Below are 24,255 nucleotides of genomic sequence, written 5' to 3'. Positions count from 1 at the left end.
GCCCTTTTTGGATCTCTCTTTGAGGGACATCTCAACTCTCCTCACATCTGCCCATTGATGAATTTGCAACTTCCAAACATACCTGAATCTTGCGCACTGTGGGTATGGCTTCTAGTATAATAAGACTTAGAGTGGGGGGCAGGCGAGACCGGATCTGGCCAGTGGGCCAGATTCGTGATTCCACACGGGTCAACTATGATCATAGCTGTCGACTCTTCTCTTTTCTTGAGAGGAATCCTATTCAGAATAAGGGAATTTCCGTTTAAAAAGGAAAATGTTGACAGCTATGACTTTGATGAGTGGGTGAGACTGCCCACCTCTGCTCAAAGGAACTGACAGCAAGCCCTGCTAGCTACAGTGCAGCTGATCCCAGTTGTTGCTACAAGTCCCATTTGCAAAGGAACAACTGAGAGTTCGCTTTAAGCACCCAATAGTTTCCCTGAGGTCTCCCCTTTCCCTGCTCCACACCTGATATTATGTATGAGTTCTGATGTGGGGCAGTTGGGCATGGTTTGGGAGAAACAGTTGTGTGGTCGAAACGGGGGCCTGTGCTAGGCTTCATGAGGCCTGCAGGCCGGAGGTTCCCCACCTCTGCCTTAAACAGATGCAGAAAGTTAATGGGGCTACCTGAAATGGAGAGGAACGTAGAATGGGATTGCCTGCTTTTTTTCCTCAGAGGATTCCTGTACCGTAAAGAGCAGCCTGAGACACAATAGTTTAGTCCACAAATCTCACTTTGGCTTCATGTCCCCTGAAAGTCCTATGTGAGGCATCTCTTCTTTCGAAGGCTTTCCTCCTTCATTTTGGGATCTGAGAGGTATGCATAGAGCTCATGGGGGGTGGCAGGTGGGATCCTATAACCCCTGGGCCAAATTTGGCCTCCCCGTTTGCTCTGTGAGGCTGCTTCAGGCAAGCCTCCCCACCTGCCCTACACCTGACGTCATACAGGTAAGGGTGGAGTTTAGCTGAAAGGGACTTTGGTGCCTGCGCATCACTTCTAAGCCACCACCAACCAGGAATTGGATTCCTCACCTCTGGGCTAGGTTAGGAGGACGGGTGACATTGGGGTGCTGCACCCCCCGAAACCCAATTACTGGTGGTGTGCATGCGTGCAGATTGGGGGTGCCACACTCTGAGGCATGTGCTCCCTGTGGAAGGAAGTGTGCCAATGCCACGTGCCAGCGAAAAGGGCACCGCTAGCTTCTGGCTCCATGTTTTTGAGGTAATTAGCCTAATGGGCCCATGCTAACAAGTGCGGCTCCTCTCATTATCTCGGCCTAGCCGTTGGCTGCCTTTGTGGCTCGTAAGCGGCTGTCCGGTTCCTCAGACGTCCGTGGGTTCATTACTGGAGGGGGAACGACAAAGGCGGGTGGATGTCTTGGCCAGTCTCCAAGAGACGGGGTACAAAAGGATCCTTCCTCTCTTTTCTGATCCTCTCTGAGGGGTTGGTGGGGAGACGGTTATTTCTGGCATTGCCATTGGAGAGGATGTGTGTGCCTGTGTCACGTATCATGGGAGCAAGTGAGGTACCTGGAGCCTACGTAGAAAATGGCCCTATAAATTGACCGCTTCCTCCAGCTTTTCCTTACAGCATCACTCCTGGAAGGTCATGACACAACCCCACTTGTCGCCTTGAAGACAACCAAGATTATGGAGAGCCGGAAGATTAAGGTAATTTCCCTATCCCTCTCTCTAGATGGGCAAACCTGGGGGGGGGGCGGCATAATGTTGAGCTGGAGATGCAAATCTGGGGTGTCATGTTCCTCTCTAGTTGGGCCAAGCCTTGGAAGATGACGTGAATCTGGGGTGAAGCTAGGAAACGCTCTTAGAAGGAAACCAGTGGCAATGGTCAATAAAACATTGTTATATAGACAGATGTACAAAACCAGTTAAAAATAGAGGACTCAGTTTCAAACTTGAGTGTCACGGAAGAGTGCTGTGGAGCTCAAAAGCTTCCATCAAGCTAATGGTGCAATAGAAGACACCATCTTGTCACCAATGTGAGGTTTCCCCCTCATGATTTTCTACTACTGCTGTTGGAGAGTATTAGGAGCTGCATAGAAAATTAAAGAAAAACAATGCTACTTTCCCCAGAGGGCTTCAGACTAGTTAAAAGGGATGGAGTGGAGGGGAGGTCCAGGTTGGGAAAATGGGTAAAAGGGACAAGTTAGTGGAGAAAAAGTCAGGGGAAGTTTGGATGGTTTCAAGAAGGACATTGTGAGGTAGAGGGTGGTGGTCTCTGGTAGCTTGCGCTATGGGACAGAGAAGGGGGAAATGCTCTGGGTGTAGAGTGGGGAAGCAGCAGAGGTAGTGGGACGGAAGAAAAGCAACAAAATGGGAGCACAACCAGTGTGCTTGAGTGGAACAGGTGTGAGAGAACAAGGATGTGCTGTAAATAAGAATCGCCGGTCCACCGGTTGAGCACTTCATCTCTCAACAGCAGCTGATCCGATGCATCTACGGTATGAAGTTCACAAATGGTCGTGAAATAAAAGCTCTCAGTGGACTGTCGTCAGCATCTGATTCAGTGAGGTTTACTGGTTCCGAGCATGAGATCCCATTTCTCATGGCTACTAGCTGTTGACAGACCTCTCGTCCACAGGGGCAGGGGGGGGAGAGCTGTAGCTCAGCATCAGAGCATATGCTTTTTCATGCAAAAGGTCCCAGGTTCGGTTTAAAAAGAACCCCTTTTGGCAATAAAATTCCATCAGTGGCTTACACATCGTTCTGTGTGATTTGTTTCATTTCATCTGTTCTGAATGGCTGCAAATCAGATTTACTAGGTGAGCTTGTGTTTTCATATTGTGTGTAAGGGACAATGGACACTTTCTCACACTGTCTATAATTTTATCGTTTGTTTGACCGCAGTTGGTTTATTTAGTATTAACAAGCCCCAAACAGGTTACAGTGAGAATCTTTCTTTGTTCACAGGTAAGCCCTGTTGATTTATGGGATTTAACCCTTTCCTCCCTCTGGTTGTCCTGAGGAAAGTCTTCCTATGGTGCTACTTTACTTTAGGGATAAATCCTCCATTGCTTTGTGCGCATTTTCTCTCTCTCTCTCTCTCTCTCTCTCTCTGTGTGTGTGTGTGTGTGCATTTTCAATGCAAATTCAAGCTTCAGAGGAAGCTTTTTCCTCTGATCTGCAAAGGGGCAAAGGAGGGCTGCATTCTCTTGATACGCCTGCTGAAATCCCAATAAATATTTTTTCGGGCAACTGATGCAATTTGCATTTTTTTAAAAACAAACAAACAAACCCACATGACATTGATAAATTCAAAGACACATTGGACATCATGTTTAGCTTGGCCCTTAATGGCTTAAGATCAGAAAACCTGACATCCACCTCCACAGGCAGAGGCAATATGACTCCAAATGCCATTTCCTGGGAATCATGGGGAAGTGGGAAGAGTGTGGTTGAGCTCAGGCGCTGCTTTTGGACTTCCCCTAAGTACTTGGTTGGCCACGGAGTACAGGATGCTAGACCTTTGACCTGGCTCAGCAGTGACATTATGTTACAATGCTCTCAAAACCAACATTTAAAATTGGACAGCACGGCTGCCCAATGATCTGATTTAAAAGTGTTTGTAATTTGTACGTGGGGAACACTGCGGCTGCGAGTAATGACATACGTACTTAGTTACCGTACTTAAATAATATATAACCCACTTATAATTGTTCATTTTCACTGAGTGGGAGAACATCAGTGCAGCATAGTGGTCAGAGGGCTGGACTTGGACCTGGAAGACCAGGGTTCAAATCCCCACTCGGCCATGAAGCCCATTGGGTGATCTTGGGCCTAGTCACTGCCTCTCAGCCTAACCTACCTCACAGGGTCGTTGTGAGGAAGAAGAAGAGGAGTTTGGATTTGATATCCCGCTTTATCACTACCCTAAGGAGTCTCAAAGCGGCTAACATTCTCCTTTCCCTTCCTCTCCCACAACAAACACTCTGTGAGATGAGTGAGGCTGAGAGACTTCAGAGAAGTGTGACTGGCCCAAGGTCACCCAGCAGCTGCATGTGGAGGAGCGGAGACGCGAACCTGGTTCACCAGATTACGAGACTACCGCTCTTAACCACTACCTCACACTGGATTAAATGAAGAGAGGAAGATGAACCATATATGCCACCTTGAGCTCCATGAAGGGAAAGGTGGATATAAATGCAATGAAGAAAGAAAAATAAAATAATATTTCAATACGACTTACGAGTGAAAAATATGGTAGGCTACCAATGGAACTGCATCAGAGCTCTCACTTCGATTTGAGTGGCTGGTGCTCTGTGGGGCTGGTAGGGTGCAAGATACGGAGGCTGACAGTAGGGGAAGCCAGAGCCAAGGGCAGGCACAATCAGCTTGTTTTAGTTTCATCCCCATCGTCTTCTTCCCAGCTGATTTCTACAAAGGCAACACTGAGACTGGGGGGGGAGATGTCAAGGCAGTGCCACCCCCTGGTAAGAAGGTGGGCGGGTGGGCACTGGATGAGGGCAGACTGAGGTTGGTGGGGCAGTGCCCCATTTGCCCTAATAAGTCCTGCCTCCACTGCTCGATCTGTTGTCTCTTTGCTAAATGTATGTTTCCCCAGATAATTGAAGTGACCCATTATGACAACGTTTTCATCTCTGGCTGCCTCCTTGCTGTCTTTCTGCATCTCAAAGATCACCATCAAGAGTTTGCATCCAGGCAGGAGGGAGGATTATAATAACATCCCTACCACTCTACTGCTTATGTTTGCTTGTTATTTCTGCAGAGACTGACTCTCTGAAGAGGTTTGTCTCCTTAAGAGATTTCTGGTTTATTGGACTCTGTGCCCTCTTTCATGAACAGAGCACTACTCCCACCTGCAAGCACGACTTGCCTTGCCCTCTCTCTAACACATGATATGGAGGGGTAATTGCAGTCTACTGATTCCGCTTGATAGACCGGGGCTTCTGATATGCTCATTATATCTGCATTCTCTTTTAGCGTCAGGCAAAAAAATCCCTCCTCTGAAGCTTATATTTGCATTGGGAGGAAATCTCCCATTGGCACCAAGATGATACTATTTGCATTAAAAAACAGCAGCAGCAACCACCCCGACCATTAAATGCAAAGACACGTTTTCACTTAGTTTGGCCCTCAGATGCTAATTTGTAGCTGCCTATGAAAGTTATCCCAGTTGATGGCTCCGTGCATGCAGTAAAATCTATGGAGCAGATAACTTGGTGCTAATTCACCTAATCTTTGCTTTCAGGCTTTTCGCATTAGTATCTAAACCTTATATATTGCTTCCCTTTTTAAATGCTGCATGTGTATAATATTTTCTATGACCCTTGTTGGACTTTCTGATTTGCATTCATTCATTTTTATGTTTTGTTACCAGCTTCTATTCAGCCCCCGCTTTGAGGGTATTTGAATATTTAGAGCATCATCTCAGAGGGATGAGTCCTCAAGAAAAGAATAGTGCCTCTTAATTTCCCCTGGTTTTAAAGCTGCTCTGCAATCTTGTTCTGTTTTGAAATGCCAGAAGCCTTGTTCCGCTTTAGTTCAAGTGATGCCTGTCTCTTCAGTACAGGCTCCCCTTGTCCAGGGACTACCAAATCCAAATTTCAAAGGGCTTCTCTCAGCCTTTTTATTGAGAGTTTGCTCTGATTTGCTTGCCCAAAGCTTGCAGAGAGATTAAACTATGCCTGGTCTTCATTTAGCTTTGTTCTGATGTGTTTGTGGGGTAGTTTTATGACCATGAGCATTCGTCCTGATTTGTTTCTGTGTGGGGATGTTCCTGTGTCTTCCCATTAATCATTAATCCATCCTGCACTTTTTTCAGGGCCATAATCTCATGCAGCACCCTAAAATACTGTATTTTTCGCTCTATAGGACGCACTGGACCATAGGAGGGGGAGAACAGGAAAAAAATAATTCTCCCCCTCTCTGCTCAGCGCCCCTTCAGCGAAGCAGCAGGAGAAACGGAGCCCCTTCCACTTCTCCTCCCGCTTCACTGAAGGGGCGCTGCGCAGAGAGGGAAAACTGTGCAGTGCCTCTCCAACAAAGCGAAGCCTGGAGAGCAAGAGGGATCGGTGTGCACTGACCCCTCTCACTCTCCAGGCTTCAGACGGCTATCCGCAAGCCCCCGGAGCGCAGCGGGAATTCCCTGCGCTCCGGGGGGGGGGTCAGGCAGCTTCAGCGAAAGCAACGCGAAGCCTCCGGAGTGCGGGGGGAGCTCTCCCTCTGCGCTTCGGAGGCTTCGCGTTGCTATCGCTGAAGCCAAGGAGCCTGCATTCGCTCCATAGGACGCACACACATTTCCCCTTCATTTTTGGAGGGGGAAAAGTGCGTCCTATAGAGCGAAAAATACGGTACATGGTTTTGGGCACCATGAGTGCCCTCCTCCCAAAAAGTGTCTTTGGGCTCTGTGCTGTCACATGGGTCATGTGATTTGTGCAGGAGCACAGACAGGAAGACACATGTCTCAGTTTTGGGACTCAGCATGTTGGAGGGTACGGTTTAGGAAGCTGACTTGTACCAAGTCAGACCATTGGACCACCTAGTTCAGTATTGTCTTCACTGACTGGCAGCCGCAGCTCTCCAAGATTTCAGATGGGATGGTGCTGGGATTGAACCTGGGGACTTCAGGGTCCACAGTTAATGCTCTACCAATGAACTCATAGAAGTGCAGCTGAGACAGGGGATTTAAAGAAACTTAAAGAAACTTTCATACATGTTTGCAGTAAGGTGGGAGGTTTTTTGGGGGGAAATACCCGCATTTCTGGCATTATAATATGTATTTAATTTCCTTAAGATGATAGGGTTGCTATTTTTAATACATGTTTACAGTCATGTTAACCTCCCCAAAAATATAGCACTGTTATTCTAAAACTCTCTATCATCACAGACGAGAAAAAAAGTTTAATTAGGAGAACCCTAATAAAAAATGTGGCAAATTCCAATGCATGTTATTTTTTTTTAAAAAAGCCAAAGTATAATTTAAACTTATTTGGCTATTCCTACCCACCTCATAGTTCTGGTTTGGTGATTAAGCTGCCTTCTGGGAAGGGGGCATGACTGGCTCAAGACATTTTTGCAAAGCAGTACCCGAGGCCACCCAAGTTATTTTGACACCTGAGGCAGAAAAATCCTACAAGCACTTCTTCCTCCCTGCCCTCGGCAATAAAAATATAACAATTAATTGTAATTATGATGCATGAAGTTGCTAACAAATTGCTGCTTTTTCACAGCCATGCCAAAATCTGCTGCTCAAGGCTGCTGCCTCACTCTGCCTAATGTTAGAGCCGGCCTGGCTGCGGCTGCTGTTAAGTTTACTCTGGAGGTTCAAATCTTCCTCTCGTACTGAAAATTGCTGACTCATCTTTATACCCCTCCAGGTCCAGAGAGCCACCTTGCTGCTCCTCTTCTCCTTGCTCTGCTCCTCCGCCGTGACCAAACAAGCCGTGCCAGACTGCTGCCGTCAAAAGAGCTGCTCATGCCACCTCTTTGAGCTGCTGCATGGCACAGGCAACCACGCCGCCGGCATCCTCACCCTTGGCAAGCGGAGCAGCGCCACAGCCACCACCAAGGCCTTCCAGAGCCGGCTCTATCAACTCCTGCACAGTTCGGAGAACCAGGCCGCCGGGATCCTCACCATGGGCAAACGAGCAAGCGGGTCGAGGATAGGAAACACAGAGGATGTGCCTGGCAGCAACCAAGTAACGCCAGTGCCATACTCTGCAGGGCCTGATCCAGCCATGGGCTGCCTAGCACCCCTTGAGAGGGACTTGCCACCTGGCCCAAAGATGGGTGCTTCAGATACCATTTACTAAGGTTGTGCGTATGTCTCAGCAGGGGGGGTGAAATTGCAAGAAGCACCTTCTGCTTTCTATCATCGCCGCTGTCATCTGTCCTTTAATGCCAGGCAGCTGCTAGGTGCTGTCCCGGAGGCGGCAGCAACACGGTCCTTCCCCTTGTGTAAATAGCTCTTTTCAAACTTCTGTCAACCTCACGCTCCTCTTGTGTTCTTTTCCAAATAAAGCCAGCTATCATGTTCATTGCCATTCTGTTGGTGTCCGTGTGAGAGAGATGCTGCCGGCGGGAAGAATGGAAGGATGCCCTTTCTGGATCAAATTGAGCATCTGTCTAGTCCAGGAGTAGGAAACTTTCAGACTGGGAGTGGATGGGCTGAATGTGGCCCTCCAGGCCTCTCCAGCTGGCCCTTGGGACTCTCACCAGGCCACATCCATCCCTAGGCCACAGCCTCTCACCACCCAAGTAGCAGCCCGTTTGCCCGGCTAGGATGTTTCTTTGAGCTGCTGTTATGCCTTGTGGCTGCCTGGATGGAGCATGGAGACGTGTGTGTGTGTGTGTGTGTGTGTGTGTGTGTGTGTGTGTGTGTAGAAACTTCTTGCTTTTGTGTGGTTGTGCACTTTTTGTTGAGATTTGATTAGATGCTAGGAGAGGCTATATTTATTAGATATTTTCCTTCCTTCCTCCCGTTTGTGAGAGTTTAGCAGAGTGCCACCCCTTTGCAGCTTAAAAAGGAAGCTTAGATTTAGCCTTTTAGAGTTAATAATCCAGGATGCTTTAAGGCAGACTGGATTTTCCTGACATTGGTCCTCCAGATGTTGCTGAACTCCAACTCCCATCATCCCTGGCCACTGGCCATTCTCGCTGGGAATGATGGGAGTTGTAGTTCAGCAACACGTGGTTGCCAAAGGTTCCCTACAGCAGAGCTATAACTCTGAAAAGCTGTGACTGAAACCTCGCCGTTCATCAACTCACTAGCTCATCCTAGAGAAGCCTCATTGCCCCCCCCTCAACCTCCCTAATCTGCAATGTTTATAATAACCCTGACCCACCTTACAGGGTTGTTGTAATGGTTGCTGCAAGATAATACCTATGAAACGCTTTTAACATTTTGAAGAGCTGTATCCATGCTGAAACATATTGTTTGTTATTATCAAAGGACTCTGCTCACTGACTGATTTCCACCTGAGATCAGACATGCAAAGTACAGTATGCTTTGAACTCTCCCTTCCCAAATGTGAACAGCATCAAAGGTACTTGCCAGAGCTCTCCTCTTATCAGGCCCCTCAAACGCTCCTTGATGCTCATCAGCATCTCGGCTTGCAGAGCTGCTGTTGGCTGCTCTCACTGGCAGAGAAAGTGCTGGTGATTCCTTTGCCTTCCTGTGTGAGAGAAAAATGGTGTATGGCTTATCTCAGTGGTAGAACATCTGCTTTGCTTGCAGAAGGTCTCAGGTTTAGTCCCTGGCATCTCTGGGCTAGAGAGACAAATAGCCTGACTCTGTATGAGGCAGGTGCGTGTAGCTTATGGCCCTCTGGATGTTGCTGAACTAAAATGCCCATCATCCCTAGCCATTGGCCATGCTTGCTGGGGCTGATGGGAGTTGGAGTTCAGCAACACCCGGACGACCAAAGTTTCCTCACTCCTGGTTTAAGGCATCTCCTTCCTTTACCTTCCTATAGGTCCTAGGACATTGAGGACCTCCAGAACTAGAGACAGGCTAGTGGGTGGACAGCTGTTTTTGAGCAGGTGTTGCTCATGCTCAAGAGATGAATGTTCACGGTGTTTGAAAAGAACACCCCCACTGAGATCAGATATTATTATACGTACCCTCCAACATTTCTCTGATAAAAATAGGGACATCTGTTGTTGTTGTTATTGTAATACCCCACCCATCTGACTGGGTTGCCCCAGCCACTCTGGGTGGCTTCCAACATATATAAAAACATCATTAAACATTTTAAAACTTCCCTAGACAGGGCTGCCTTCAGATGTCACATAACTCCATACCCTCCAACATTTCTCCAATGAAAATAGAGACTTCCTAAGGAAAAGCGGGACATTCTGGGATCAAATCAGAAACCAGGACGACTTCTGTAAATCTAGGACTGTCCCTGGAAAATAGGGACATTTGGAGGGTCTGAATTATCCTGATGACCTTCATCTGGACAAGTTACAGAGATTATCATGGCACAACAGAAGGAGAAAGTAGGAGCATGTATATATACCTCATCTACAGTAATTTAGAGCAGGCCTATATTCTCCTGAGCTACAGCATTATTGCCTATCTAGACAATGGTCTGGGGGTTGGAACTGCATTTTACCAAATGACTAAACCCAAGGGTTGCCATACGTCTAGGGGGGCTCTTCACTAAACCCACACGCCCCAGCCCTGACTCCTCTCAATTTTAGTCAATTTATCCCTGCTCCACACCTTCTAAAAAAACCTAAGAGAGTTTATCACCAAAAAAGTAAAGAGGGTCACCAGACTCTAATACCCAATACAGTGGTACCTCGGGTTACAGACACTTCAGGTTACAGACTCTGCTAACCAGAAATAGTACCTCAGGTTAAGAACTTTGCTTCAGGATAAGAACAGAAATTGTGCTCCGGTGGCGCAGCGGCAGGGAGGCCCCATTAGCTAAAGTGGTACCTCAGGTTAAGAACAGTTTCAGGTTAAGAACGAACCTCCAGAATGAATTAAGTTCTTAACCCGAGGTACCACTGTAATAATTCAAGCATCAAACATGGGTGGATCTGAATAGACCAAGAATAGGGAAGCTAAGCCCCGTCCCCACATGTTAGACTACAACTCCCATCATGCCTGAACATTGGCCATGCTGGCTACGGCTGATGGGAGCTGAACAGCAAATGGAAGGCCACAGGTTCCCCGTTGCTGGGATAAGACAGCATGAATAAACAAGGCCATGCACAGCTGGAGACCACTGGGCCGCCCTCCTTAGAGGCACAGAGACACAACTGGAGAGGTTCTGGTAAGGGGGGGCTATGAGGGCCTTTGAATTAGGGGTAGGGGGTCTCAAACCATATCACTCCCACGTAGCCTTCTGGAACGGTAGCTCAGGAGCCGTCACAAAAAGTTGGCTGCAGGTCAGGGCCTTGGGTCACATTCTGGACTCGGGAAACACTGTTTGCTTCACTCGAGAGCCAGGGCAGGGCAGTCTGGGCTTTTAAATCCCTTCTTTTAAAAGCCTTCTGATGCTCCCCACCTGGGCCTTCTTTTGTAGCATGTGAGAGCTGTGAGAAGCTGAGTGTGCTTTGAGGAGTGTGCAAGGCTTCAAACTGAAGGGAAAGTGGCAGGAAAGCTGTGGTTTAAATGAGCTCAGGAGTAAATTACTTGAGGCGACTTTTCTAGCCACATTCAATCTCAAGGCCTGTACTTGCCTACCCCTTTATTAAAGTCTACAGTCAGAGGCAGCTCTTGGGGGTGGGATTGGGACAGTTCCTCTTCTAGCTGCTTATTTCCTTGGCCGCTGGGAACCTGCCTAGGACAATAAGAGTTCTTCCATCACTACCTGGGTTGAACCAGAAGCACTTGCCAAAGGTGTTTTTTTTTTTTAAGCCAATGTCATTCCCTTAGAAAGTACTACTTTAATCACCTTTGATGCTCCATAATAGGCTGCTCTGCCCTAATGGGCCAGGAGCATAACCTCATCTCGGATAACCTATCTATTAAACAGATGCTTCTATCCATCCATCACTGTCTGGCCCTATGTCCACGCTGCTTGGGCAAATTCACTGGCTTGGCATTGGTCGGCAGCCAGGGGGCAGTGTTGGCAAAGAAAGCTGGCAGCTCCGGCTGCAATGAATCTCTTTGTCTGGGGAATTCTTTTGTGTGTTGTGTTAGGGCTTCATCTCTCAAAAAAGGAAAGGTTAGGCGCTCTTTGTTTGTACACAGCCTGACCTCTGGAACTTGTAACCCCCTACCTTTTAGGGGCTCTTTGTGTTTAGCAGTAAGGGGAGGACACTTCGCATGTGCTCAGCGGTACTCTGTTCTTTACTGCTTCACGCATTGCATGACTGAGCCCTGACACAAATTACCGTATTTTTCGCTCTATAACACGCACCCGACCATAACACGCACATAGTTTTTAGAGGAGGAAAACAAGAAAAAAATATTCTAAACAAAATAGTGGATGTATGATTTTTGTGGTTCATGCTGTGGCCACAGACATGTGATCTGACATTGAGTTTGGAGTAGCCCAATGCAAAAATCCTGAGGATCCATGTGGATCCATGCTTTGTAACCACGTTTTTGCACCACTGTGGCCCGAGCCAACAGTGGGTGCATGCTTTTTTTGGTGCAAGCTGTAGCCATGGACATGCTATGTGATCTGACGGTGAATTTGGGGTGACCCAGTGCAAAAATCCCGAGGATCCATGTGGATCCGTGCTTTGTAACCATGTTTTAAGTGGGGAGGGAAGGAAAAGCACTCAAGGGACAAGGAGCACGCATGGGATGTGTGGAGAAGGATGCTGCTAATAATGCAGAAGAGGAGTATAAGGGGAGAAGGCTCCTCTCCTCTCCCACTTTGCTCCTTTAAAGCAAGCAGGCTTAGCGAGCTGAAAAACTTTGCTGCTATTTAGCGAGCTGAGTGGGGAGGAGAGAGGGACAGAGAGCCTGCTTGCTTTAAAGGAACCAGCCGGACAGGAGCCGCTTACACTCGTGTAAGCGGCTCCTCTCCCGCTTTGCTCCTTTAAAGAAGCAGGCTCTCTGTCCCTCTCTCCTCCCCACTCAGCGGCTCTTCTCCCGCTTTGCTGTTTCAAAGCAAGCCACGGAGGAGGGAAGGAAGGGGAACCATGGATCCTCTGCTCACGACTGCAGCAGATCCCCCCCGCCACCCGTAGGCATTCGCTCCATAACACGCACAGACATTTCCCCTTACTTTCTAGGAGGAAAAAAGTGAGTGTTATGGTGCAAAAAATACGGTAAGTTCTGGGTGAATCTAAATTGCCCCACCTGGAATTATTCTCTTTCTCTGCCTTCCCCCATTACGAGCAAAACTTTGCACATGCTCAGAGGTATTCTCTTCTTTATTTCTCCACACATTACCGAGCCCTGACACAACTTAATCTCAATCAAGACACCTGAAATTCTTCTCTGTCTTCCTCCAAAACACCTCCACTGTCCTCAATGCTGCTAATTAAGAAGTTGATCATTTTAACAAGCAAGGAGCTGGAGTTCAACACTACTTGAAAGCCGCTCCTTTGATCCTTGAATAGCTGCTGCACAAATCTCAGCTTCATTAAAGCAAGTTCCCCTTTATAAGGGCCAGGAATCATTATGATTAATATTGTTTATTAAACTCTATGCTACCCTTCATCAAAAGATCTCAGGGTGGTTCACAGAATAAAATACAAGATAAAACACAAGTAAATAATCAAGACAACAAAACAAAAGGTTGCAGCAAAAGAAAGGAATTTGTTCGCGTCCAGACATACTTTCATATGCATTATCTGGGGCTGAATCCCAACAAGAAAAAATAGCTACGGCGGCCATATCTCAAGCTAAACACTGATTCTTTTTGGGCTTATTAATCCGTTTGGGTCCACCTCATTGCCAATTTTCACCTCAATTTTGCCTTCTGAACCAATTAATGTAAAAAATTGGGAACTCTCCTTTGACCAAATGCTGTACACAAAGGTAGTGTAATGGGGTCACTCTTCAGCATGTAAGGCTGGGCATTTGAAACAGGTTCAGAATTAAGCCCTGGCTCAGAGCGCCCTCTGAATTCTGCATGTGGCCAAAGGCACTCTCTTCTTAACTGTAGCCCCTCACCTGCGGTTGAGAAAGGCAGCTCTTCAGGGTAGGGAGGTGGTTGGACTCTTGACTCATATCAGCCCCAGCCAGCTTGGGCAATGGACAGGGATAAGAGGAGTTGTAGTCCAGTGGTATCCGGAAGCTGGCAGGTTCCCAATCCCTGCTACGGGGAAGGAGACAAACGGAAAGGAGAGGGCAAGTATCCTTCCAGTTTAGCAGGTATACAAGAACATGACTACAATTGCAAAGATCCAGAGGGCTGGCAACCCCTGTTGCAGCAAAATCATAGATTCAACAGCGGAAAGGTGCCTTGAAGGACACATAGTCCAGCTGCTTGTGCAGGGAAATCTGCTGCTACAGCATCCTTGAGAAGTGACCCTCCAGCTTCTGCGTGAAAACTCCTATCCAAGAGTCTGCTAGCACATTAAAGGTGAACAGATTATATGGTGGTGTAAGCCATTTGCTGATCGGCTGAGTCCACTCCGGTAGGAAGAGCTTAGGACCAAAGTACCAGAAGCAGCATCTGCTCACACACCAACCTGCCTAAGGTGCAGCCTCAACAAAAGGAGGGAGAAACTTCTCTAAGCGATGGCTTCCCAGTGGCGACATTCCTTCCCCAGAGAGACCCACCTGGAGCCAACACCTGTACTCTTTCAGCCCCAGGCAAAGACATTATTTGAATTCTCTCAGGCATTAAAAAGGGATTTTTAAAAAATGTGCATCCCCCCCCCCCGTTTGCTATAGTTTTATGTAGGCATCATTTTGCTTTCCTGAATTGTCCTGGGCATAGCAGCCAACTCCTAGAAGCCTAGGTGCCTTCGCCCCCCCAATAAAATATTTGAGGGAGTCGTCCCTCCCCCCATGTTGATAGGAATTGCCATTCAAAAGGTTGCGTGCACTTTGTCTTGTGATCAGTTATGTGAGGTGGGGCTTACCTGCCGCCCTCCAATATTTTATTCAAGTTGGAAGAGGAAGAGAGAGAGAAGGGAGGGAAAACTCACATTTGTGTGTGTCTGTGGAGTACAGAAGTTTAAGAGTCTCCCCTCAGCTTTTTCCCGCGTCCCTCACACTAGGCCTGGGACTGTGCCCGTTCGGACAAGGCCGGGGCTTGTTAGGCGCCAATTGTGTGTGCGCGCGCGCCTGCGCGCGTGTCTGCGATCTGGGCGGGATCCCTCCGGATCCCTCCTCTCCCCTCTCCCCAGCGCTGCTCGGCGCTAATTGTACGGCTGGGATTAGCAGGAGGGAGCTGACAGTCGAGAGAGAGGGAGGGAGGGAGGCAGGGAGACAGCAAGGGAGGCTCGGGCAGCTGCCTCGCCTCGCCTTGCGCCTGCAGCCCCGGCCGGGATGCCGCGCAGCAGCGCCCTGCCTGAGCCGCGCGGCGGTGGCGGCGGGGGAGCCGGAGGAAGAAGAGGAGGGGGAGACGCCTAGGCGCCCCGCGCCCGCTCCGCCGCCACCTTCACACGCGCACCCTCCCCGCGGGGGCGGCGGGGGGCGCCCATGGTGCCGCCGCCATGCCGGTGATGAAAGGCTTGCTGGCGCCGCAGAACACCTTCCTGGACAACATCGCCAACAGGTTCGATGGGACACGTAAGTGGCCTCGGGGACGCCGCGGGGGGAAGAGTCTCGTGGACACGAATCCACGCCCGGTCCGTGGGACTGAACGGGGTATGTTGGGGGGGGGTCGATCCAGCCTCTCCTCCACCCTCTCTCCTCACCAGCAGCCCCTTCTCCTCTCCTTCTCCTCCACCTAAAAGTTCTTCTCCCCCGAGGATGGAGGTGCCCTGACGCCCCAGGGACATAGCTGTCAACTTTTCCCTTTTCTTGCGAGGAATCCTATTCGGAATAAGTGAACTACCCTTAAAAAAAGGGAAACGTTGACAGCTATGCCCAGGGATGGGCGCTTGACTCTTGGGGCGTCTGAGAAAGGGGTCGCCTTGGGCGCTCGCTCGCCCTTCTGCCTTGTTTCTCTTTCTGCCCCGCGGTCCTAATTCCGGGGCGGAGGGGGGGGTGCAGAGTCAGTATTATCTGCCCCTAACGAAACCCACCCCACTCTTTCCCTGCCTGCCTCTCTCTCCCCACCCCCTGCCCCAAGCCCGCTTTGTGTTGGGTCTCCCCCCCCTTACTTTGCATCTCCAGAGTTAACAAAGAGAGACGCTCTTTGTCTCTGCACAGACAGCACCCACTGGAGATCGAGAAGATCGGGATGGGTGGGTTGATCTCTCTCGTTTCCCGATTGCCCAGGGACTGAGACCCTCCCCCCCCCACTCTATTCTTTAAGGGGAATACACTGTTTGGGTCTCTTCTGCTGCTGCCACCCTCTCCCCATCTTCTGATGTTCAGCTGCGCCACCAACTCCGGTCTTGTTCAGCCCTCGCAGGCTTCCTTGGGAGAGTTAGCAGACTTTCCTTTGTGCACGTGTGAAAAGAGACCGGGTGCGGCGGAACAGCTTCACCAAGGGTGTCTGTAGGCTAGGCAGCCGGGAGGGAAGAGTCGTCTGCCCGCAAGTGCTCAGTCTCAGGCATGACTTACTGGGCTCCGCAACATGCCGTGGGGATACCTAGAGAAGAGTTCCTCTGAACATGTGCGAGAGGGTTTTCTCTCCCTTTCTCGCCCTTAGGGAGACTCCTCGCGCGTCTGGGATTAGAAGTTTTCTTCGCCCCTCTTTTTTCTCCCTCCTTCATTGTCTCCCTTGAGATCTGCGTTTAGATTGGAAGCTCCTCGCGGCAGGCACCTGTCTTGCTTGCTTTTGCGGGGGGCGGGCGGCGACGACACTATTTATATTGATGGTGAGACCACAATAGCGAGGAGGAAGTCAGGGCTGTACATACGGGAGCGTGAGTTGCATGCATTGCTACTTTTCGGAAACTTTTTCGACACGGTGCCTCTCTATGCGTGTGGCTAGGAAAACCTTTCCCTTCCCGATCTCCTAGAGGCAAAGTGAAGCGAGGGCTGCGAAATTTGGGGTGCTTTTAAGGGCATCCGACAAGGGGGGTTGAGCTGCGCGATTCCTGTTCAGCCCGTCCCTGGGCACCTCCCGATTTCGACTTGAGCACATTTATTTGTTTATTACATTTGAGCCCCATCATTCTTCCAAAGAGCTGAGGGTGATGCAAATGGCCTTTCCATAGTATCTTCACAACAACCCTGTGAGTTAGGCTGAGCTGAACGTGTCCGTGTAACTGGCCCGGGGTCACCCCGTGAGCATCGTGTTTGCAGTGGTGCAGAAGGACTTCGGAGTGGAAGTCGCCCCCCCCCATTCAGCGCAATGAGCGGAAGGACCACACTCTTTAGACTGGATTACCATTCAAAGTGAGGGGCATCGCGACGCCTTTAAGTCTAGAGTTTTAAATTAACTACCTAACTGCATCACTGTTTGCTCCAGGACTCACGCAGACCCAGTCAGAAGCTCTTTGGGATGCCAGGAGCCTATGAAGCCATAAGAAGGAGCAACCCTGAGCATGTGCAAAGAGCCTTTCCCCCTTTACCAAACAACCACAGTGTGCCCACCCTCCTGTGTGCGAGGAAGGAGCCCCAGCGTTTCTCCTTTTAGAAATGAAGCTAGGCTCGGTCAGGAGGAAGGCGTGCTTGCTTCAGCAAGCAGTGACTCTCTGCCCACGTGCAGAGTTCTTTTTCACCTTCACCCGTGAGAAAAAAAATCCACGCACGCAGCTAGTTAAAAGGGAGAAAAGGCTGGGGGCATCTGTCGAGGATTCTTTAGCTGTGATTCCCTGCATTACAGGGGGCTGGACTAAATGATCCTTAGGTTCTCCTCCAGCTCTACGATTCTACGGCACTCTCCAGGCGAGACCGAAAAGGGAAAAGCGAGCGAGCCACAGAGGATGGGAAAGTCCTCCTTTCTCAATCCCAGAAAAATGCTTGCGGGTTGAAGGAGGCTGCGCGCGCTGGGCGCAATCTGAAATGCATTCTACCCGCGCTCAAAGTGCCCTATCTGACTGTCGGTTCCTGATTTATTGTATTATAGAATTGTAGGGTTAGAAGGGACACCCGCTCCCACCGGGGTTATGTAGTCCAGCTTAGACATTCAGCCTAGTTTCCGGGGCTGGAGAGGCAGTGGTGCCGTCAGGGCAGGACTGGTAAGGCAGACGTCCAGAGCCCCACTCAGCAGAATGAGGCGGGGGTGGCCCCCAAACGCAGCACGGCTTGGATTACCGTCTAAAGAGGGGCAGTTGGATAAGACCATTAAGCCCGGAATCTAAAATTACCTAACTGCACTACGGCTGGGGTGTCGGTGCCAATTAAACTAGGCTCGATCTCCCTCCCACTCTTAGACACACACGCCACACTCACTTTCACTCTCACTCTCACTACCTGCTTAGCCCTGCGGGAGGGAAAAGGATACATGGGTGGGGACGGAAGGTGTAGTAATCGTGTGTGTGTGTATTTAAAAAAAACAACCCACAAACAACAACTAAAATGCCATATTGTGGCTCGAGGATTTTCTCTTTAAGAGGATTCCGGTCGTGGGGGGTGGGGGTGGGGGAGGAGGAGGATTTAAATGCTTCCAGAAAGATCAATGAAAACTAATTTAGCATTTTCCTTTGGGGATGTCCGGGAGAAGCTTTCGTAATGAGCGCTCCCCGCCCCCCCCCCCGCGCGCGCCAGCAGCGCTCCCCTTATTCCTAGGGGAGCCACAGCGAGTTGGCGCACAATACCTGAAAATAGAAGTTTTTGCTGAACGCTTGAGGAAGGGGGAAGGAGAAGAGGGGAACGCCCTTTCCCTGTACGCCCATCTCTACCCATATTCCCGGTGATATAAAACGGGATTAAACCCAATATCGTTCCCCTGAGGCTGGGGACACGCGCTTCTCTGAGATTTAAGCGAGTCTCCGATATCAGCCAATTCCCCCCCTCCCCCCAGTTTTGTTTACCATCTAGTCCGATGAAGCGTTCTGGAGAACTGGAAAGCTTGCAAACCATTTTGTAACATTTTGGCTGGCCTATTTCTTTTTTCTTTTTAAGCCCTGTTGTGGATTTAGCAATCTCGTTTGCGAGCCCCTTAGTTATCCGGGTTGTTGTTGTTGTTTTAAGCGCGCCACGCGTCAAGGAATTCCGCGTTGTTCTCGGTAGGCAGGACGCTAGATCAGCACTTCGGACAGCTCCTGAACTCCTCCTTGGAAGCTTAGACCGCGGCTGCTTCTGACGCCCTTGTGGCGCAAGGAAAAAGAGCCAAATCAGTGGCAGTCCAGCTCTCCTTACTAGATAGGCGCTTACTGGAAGCGGCTGGTTATATTGGAGGCAGGGAATCCGCTTCAAAACTGTGAAGAGACAAGGCTCACGCTTCTTTTGAAATTGCACCCCCTTTCTGTCTTGAAGCCCCTTATGCCCAAATCTCAGAATTGTGGGCTTTTTGTGGTGATTGCTCAGCTGTGAGAGAAAGCACTCTGCAAGTGCTCAGAGGCACCTACCTATCTTACATCACACGTCCTCTTGGCTAACGTCACGCCAAGGACAAAAAGCATTTATCAAGAGCACCCCTGAGCATGTACAGGATGTAATCAAGTCACAGCAGCCAGTCCCCACACATCTATGCTTGGGCGGGGAGGAGTGTGGTATTTTGGAAGCAAGTATGTTGTGGGAGCCAGGACTCTTGGGTTCCTTCCTCTTCCAGGAGGGGTCTGGTGTCTGAGAACCAGTGGTAGTGCAATGGTGTTGAGCTAGGACCTGAGAGACCAGGGTTTGATTCCTGGGTTTGATTCCTTGGGTGACCTTGGCCAGTCGTTACCTCTCAGCCTAACCTACTTTACAGGGTTGTTGCGGGGGTTAAGTGAGGGGAAAACAATGTAAATCACTTTTGAGCTTCCTGAAGAAAAAGGTGGACTATAAATGTGATAAATACATAAAATAAAATAAATTTTGGCATAGCACAAGGGGAGCTGGGAAGCAGGACTCCCAGTTTCCGTCACCAGCTTGTGCAAGCTGTGCTGCTCAGTGGTTACAGCAGAAGATGCAGGAAGTCACTCCGGAGTTCCCTCTTCAGATGTAATCGGGGAACCCTCTCACGGATCACGCTTGGCTGCAGCATGTTCCACGAGGCTTTTAACTGGGAGATTAACATCAAATCTACAGAGCCACAATTCCCCATCGCTTGCAAAGCTCATTCATCCTTTGGCTCAATTGCTTTGGATTTTCAATTCACATCCTTCCTTACCTCCCACATGAATGGCTGAAGGTGGATTATCCCTATCGCAGCAACCTCATGTCCTCACGTCCATCCCTGTGTGTTTTGGAGGCAGACTGGCTTGCCTGCATCTCTGAGCCCCATTCTGAACAGGGCTCTGTCTTTCTGAGGGAGTTGGTGTGAGTGTAGGCAAGCTTCTGAGTTCCACAGAACTGTTCATCACTCTGAACAGGAAAGGCAGCAGAATCCACAGGAGTATGCACCAAAAGCTCTTTGAAGGAAGTGTGGTGTACAAGTGTAAAAAGTAAATTCAGCTGACGTTAAAGAACATTTCATTGTGGGTGGACCCCAGCATCTAAAATGAAGAGAGAAAATGAGTGGATGTTATGCGTAAGAATGGAAGTGTGATGTGCTGGTATGTATGAGTGCTTGTATGCGGGTGTGTGTCTGTGTATTGGCCTTGCACTGGCATGCAGCCCCAAAAAGAAAACCCACAAAGGAACACAGACCTTGGGCTGAAAAAGAGTTATCTTACTCTGTTCTAAGCCCACCCAACCTATTTCTCCAGCCTCCTTCTCCCCGTTTTTCTCAATCCTTAATCTGCAGCCTGCTGTTAACTGGACCCCAAGCGCATGCAAACTCATATGCACAAGCCTTCATCTCATTAGCACTTTTCAACAACCTCAACAACAGGCAACCTAAGGCCCGTGGGCTGGACGCGGACCAATCGCCTTCTCAATCCCGCCCACGGACGGTCTGGGAATCAGCGTGTTTTTACATGAGTAGAATGTGTCCTTTTATTTAAAATGCATCTCTGGGTTATTTGTGGGGTCTGCCTGGTGTTTTTATATGAGTAGAATGTGTGCTTTTATTTAAAATGCATCTCTGGGTTATTTGTGGAATTCATAGGAATTCATTCACCCCCCCCCCCATATAGTCCACATGGTCTGAGGGCCGGTGGACCGGCCCACTGCTGAAAAAGGCTGACCCCTGCTCAACAGGGTCAAAACCCCACACTTTGGGGAAATCCCAAGCTGTGACTGCTTATAGGCCTTTTGCCAATAAAATATGCAATACAAGCAAAAAAAGGGAAGAAAATTAATGACTAATGAGGCACCATTAATGGAACTTTCTAGCCTTAATTTAGCAGTGCCTAGTCTACATCTTTGCTTTCAAATTAACTGGCAAAGGAGTAGCGCCGATTACATTATTGATAGTATTTTGCATGCATATCTTAGATTTTTGTGGTGTCTTGCAGACACTCTGATTTTTTTTATTTTTAGGTTTGCTGTTGTTTCTGTTTAATTTATTGTTTGTTGTTTTGAAAATCAAAGCAAAAGCAAAAAAAGATATGCACATTTAGTCGGACCTTTGCTGCTGGTCTCCCACAACCTTCCAGTATGGAATAGATTGCCGTATTTTTCGCTCTATAAGATGCACCAGATCACAAGACGCACCTAGTTTTTGGAGGAGGAAAACAAGAAAAAAAATATTCTGAATCTCAGAAGCCAGAACAGCAAGAGGGATCACTGCGCAGTGAAAGCAGCGATCCCTCTTGCTGTTCTGGCTTCTGGGATAGCTGCGCAGCCTGCATTCGCTCCATAAGACGCACACACAGTTTCCCTTACTTTTTAGGAGGGACAAGGTGAGTCTTATAGAGCAAAAAATACGGTACTTTAGTGCAGAGTTGGGGAAACTGCTGTATTCAGATATGGCCAAACTCAAACACCCATCATCCCTGACCATTGCCTATACTGGCTGGGGCTGATGGGAGTTGAAGATCAACAAACTCCAAAGCACCATAGGTTTCCTGCCGCTGCTGTAGAGTGTGGAGGGGCTTGATTTTATGAAGTTCTAATATCTCATGCATTTCCTCCCCTCACTACCCAGCAAGACTGCATTTGGCTCCTCTTGCTTTTGCCCTTTCCAGTCCCTTAGTAAAATCAGAGCTTCCTAGTAAAATCTGAGCTGAAAAGGCAGCCTGTATAAGTATTTGAATAGATCTGCGCTGATAAAACAACTTTTGGACTGCTCCCAAATCATACTTCCAGGCTGGTGGGAGGCTCTTCTCCTGAGCTTCTCTTCTGCTGATGCTCCATCTAAAAGTTCATTTGTGTCCTCTCAGGGTGGGCAGCTTACAGGATGTGGTTCCAGCCAGCCGGCCAGCCTGAGGGAGAGCTGCTCAGAACCGCGGAGAGTGCACATTTTAATACACAGCCCTTCTAAGCAGCCCCCTAATCCTGCATCCTAGAAGCCAAAAACTGGACTTAGCTACAGATGCAAACTATTTTTCACACACACATACACACACACACAAGCCCCTCCCAAGTTAATCCAAGCAGTGACCTGAGGTGACCGAGAGTTAAACAATTGGGTTGGGGTAGGGGGATGAGAAAGCTCCCAAGCCAGCCGGGGTGGCGGGTGGGGGAGGCCACAAACTGAAGTCCTAGTCAACTGGGCCTTTATCCCCTTGTCTCCAAAGGCAATTCTGGTTCATAATGAAAAAGAGATCAAGGCTCGACGGTGCCTGTAAGTCACACTCACCCACCCCAGCCTTCGGCTGTAAAGCTTAGATGTTCAGTAAGGAGGACAAAGCACTCTGCGTATGTGCAGAGGCACGTCAATCCTTATTTCGATAGGCCACGGCTAGGCTGGTTTGGGGGCTGAAAGCCCTAAACAACTTGGGTCCAGGTCACCTTGAGGACTGCCTGAGCCCTTATATCCCAACTTGATCAGGGTTTCCTCAAACTTGGGTCCCCAGCTGTTGTTGGACTACAATTCTCATCATCCCTAGCTAGCAGGACCAGTGGTGAAGGATGATGGGAACTGTTGTCCAAAAACTTCTGGTCACCCAAGTTTAGGAAACCCTGTATTAGATTATCTGGAGGAGCACTGTTAGCTGTTCCCCGTCATACAGGGGCATGACTGGCTTCAGCTAGAAGTTGGGCATTTGTTTTACTGGTTCGATGCTGCGGAATGGTGTTCCAGCACCTTCACTTTTGACAGACCTATTCCGTTGTTAAAGTTTTTCAAGGCGAGCCAGTCACTTTCACAACTATTTTGCATTGTTATTTGGATATCTTATGTTTCACTATACTTGCACCTAATTTTATACACTGCTTTTTTCCTATGTTATATGAGTTGGCAGTATATAAATATATTTTTAATATATATTTTTAAAAATCATGTCCTAAAGCTGAATACCCGTATAGAAAATGGGACGGAGAGCTGTGTCCTGCTCAAATTAAGCCCTGGTGTGATAGTAGCAGGACTGAATTTCTCCCATTAAAGCCATTACAGCATTAAGCATTTGTGTGCCACTGGTTCCAGACATTCTCCAGCTCTAAGCTGCTTCAAGGCATTTTAATGTCTGAGGCAGAAAATTAAAGTCTCCCCCCAACACACACACCACAAAATCTACAGGCAAGATCTTCTGCAGAAGCTTCATTGAAATAAACTGTGCAGGACTGCCTACCATGTCCTTGTTTGGCTCCTGTTCATTCCAGTGCCGCTTGTGCAACAATACTTTCTGGTGGATTGATCAACCATGGGTCATATATGCCTGTTTCCTACTCTGTTGCCCTGAATTGTGTCCCAGATCCACCCCTTGAGGATGCCACCTCATCTCGATTCAGATCACCTAGAGAGATTTGTTTCATAGGCAAAATGTGCAGCATGGGCAGGATTGATCCAGAAGGAAGGGGATATTGGAACATTATGCATCAGGGTTGGGTATCATAGCTCTTCCACGGTTCTTGGCCCTCTCTGAGGACACAGACTTGGGCGCCATTTGAGGGGTAACACTTTGACCTTGCTGGATGGAAATCCGTAGCCCAAATGTCCAATTTGGCACCTTCTCCGCCGAGGGCCATCTGTCTGCCTTGGGGCCGTGCCAAGGAGCAAGGTGGCAACATCCTGATCAACACTCTGCAAAGCATCTAATCAAACAGGCAGGGAGAGCCTTTCGGAAGGCAGAATGTGCCGCCGCCTCAGTATCCTCCACCGGCAACCCCTTGTGCAAGGATCAGGAAAGCCATGCGGCAAAGGAAGCAAAAATAGATTGTGCCATGCAGGGGCTGATAAGCCTTCCTTTCTCAAGAGCACCCCAGGAAATACAGGCCTGTGGCAGTCTCAGGAAAATGTTACAGTTCTGGCAGCAGTGCAAAAAAAAATCCAAGGGTGTGGGTGACATCCCTCCACCCAGTTTTTATCTTTTACTAGGGATGCTTTTTATGGTCTCTCTTGCCCATCCTCAGCTGACTCAGCCGTGGCCCCCTCCCACAATTTGTCTCCCTCCACCTCACCCTCTTTATCCCCCAACTCTCCTGCGGTTCTCTCTTGGACATGGCTGTGTGTGTGTGTGTGTGTGTTCTGTGCATCTGCAATCATACCATACGGATTGGTTTTGCTTCTTCAGAAAAGCAAGTTTCTAGCCCCTTTTGATGCCCAATAAACTATGCATCGAAACAAGTGAGCAGTGCCTGGCGAGTTCTTAGAAACGGAGAGGGTTGCAGCTGAGCAAAACTCCCATTTTCTGTAGGGAAGGTGCAGAAGGTTATTTGTA

At 48.9% G+C, this 24,255-nt stretch overlaps 2 protein-coding genes across 3 annotated transcripts in view; both read left to right on the top strand.

Annotated features, from left to right (window-relative positions):
• The first annotated feature begins 324 nt into the window (after nt 1–324).
• Nucleotides 325–8,018, top strand: HCRT (hypocretin neuropeptide precursor). Of its 2 annotated transcripts, XM_053363770.1 has the most exons (3): nt 325–948; nt 1,592–1,671; nt 7,359–8,018. In XM_053363770.1, exons 2-3 carry the CDS (start codon nt 1,651–1,653, stop codon nt 7,791–7,793), a joined length of 456 nt encoding a protein of 151 aa, XP_053219745.1. In that variant the 5' UTR covers nt 325–948; nt 1,592–1,650; the 3' UTR covers nt 7,794–8,018. The 2 variants fall into 2 exon arrangements, with proteins under 2 accessions (XP_053219745.1, XP_053219744.1); XM_053363769.1 differs by having other exon boundaries at nt 325–1,671.
• Nucleotides 8,019–14,963: 6,945 nt separating this feature from the next.
• The window catches only part of KCNH4 (potassium voltage-gated channel subfamily H member 4), a 50,177-nt gene continuing 40,885 nt past the window's right edge, over nt 14,964–24,255 (top strand). The window contains exon 1 of the mRNA XM_053363768.1: nt 14,964–15,139. Within this exon, the coding sequence (XP_053219743.1) occupies nt 15,064–15,139 (76 nt within the window). The 5' untranslated portion in view covers nt 14,964–15,063. The remainder of the gene's footprint in view (nt 15,140–24,255) is intronic.

This window comes from Podarcis raffonei, chromosome 13, assembly GCF_027172205.1.
Source record: "Podarcis raffonei isolate rPodRaf1 chromosome 13, rPodRaf1.pri, whole genome shotgun sequence".
NCBI lineage: Eukaryota > Metazoa > Chordata > Lepidosauria > Squamata > Lacertidae > Podarcis > Podarcis raffonei.
The sequence above is the reverse complement of the archived record's forward strand: the minus strand, read 5'-3'. Positions and strand labels throughout refer to the sequence as shown.

What these genes read in the sequence shown, in the direction of transcription:
- HCRT (XM_053363770.1), top strand. Translation starts at nt 1,651, where the DNA reads ATGGAGAGCCGGAAGATTAAG. An exon ending in TGGAGAGCCGGAAGATTAAG is followed by an intron (nt 1,672 to 7,358) that starts GTAATTTCCCTA and finishes ATACCCCTCCAG; the next exon opens with GTCCAGAGAGCCACCTTGCT.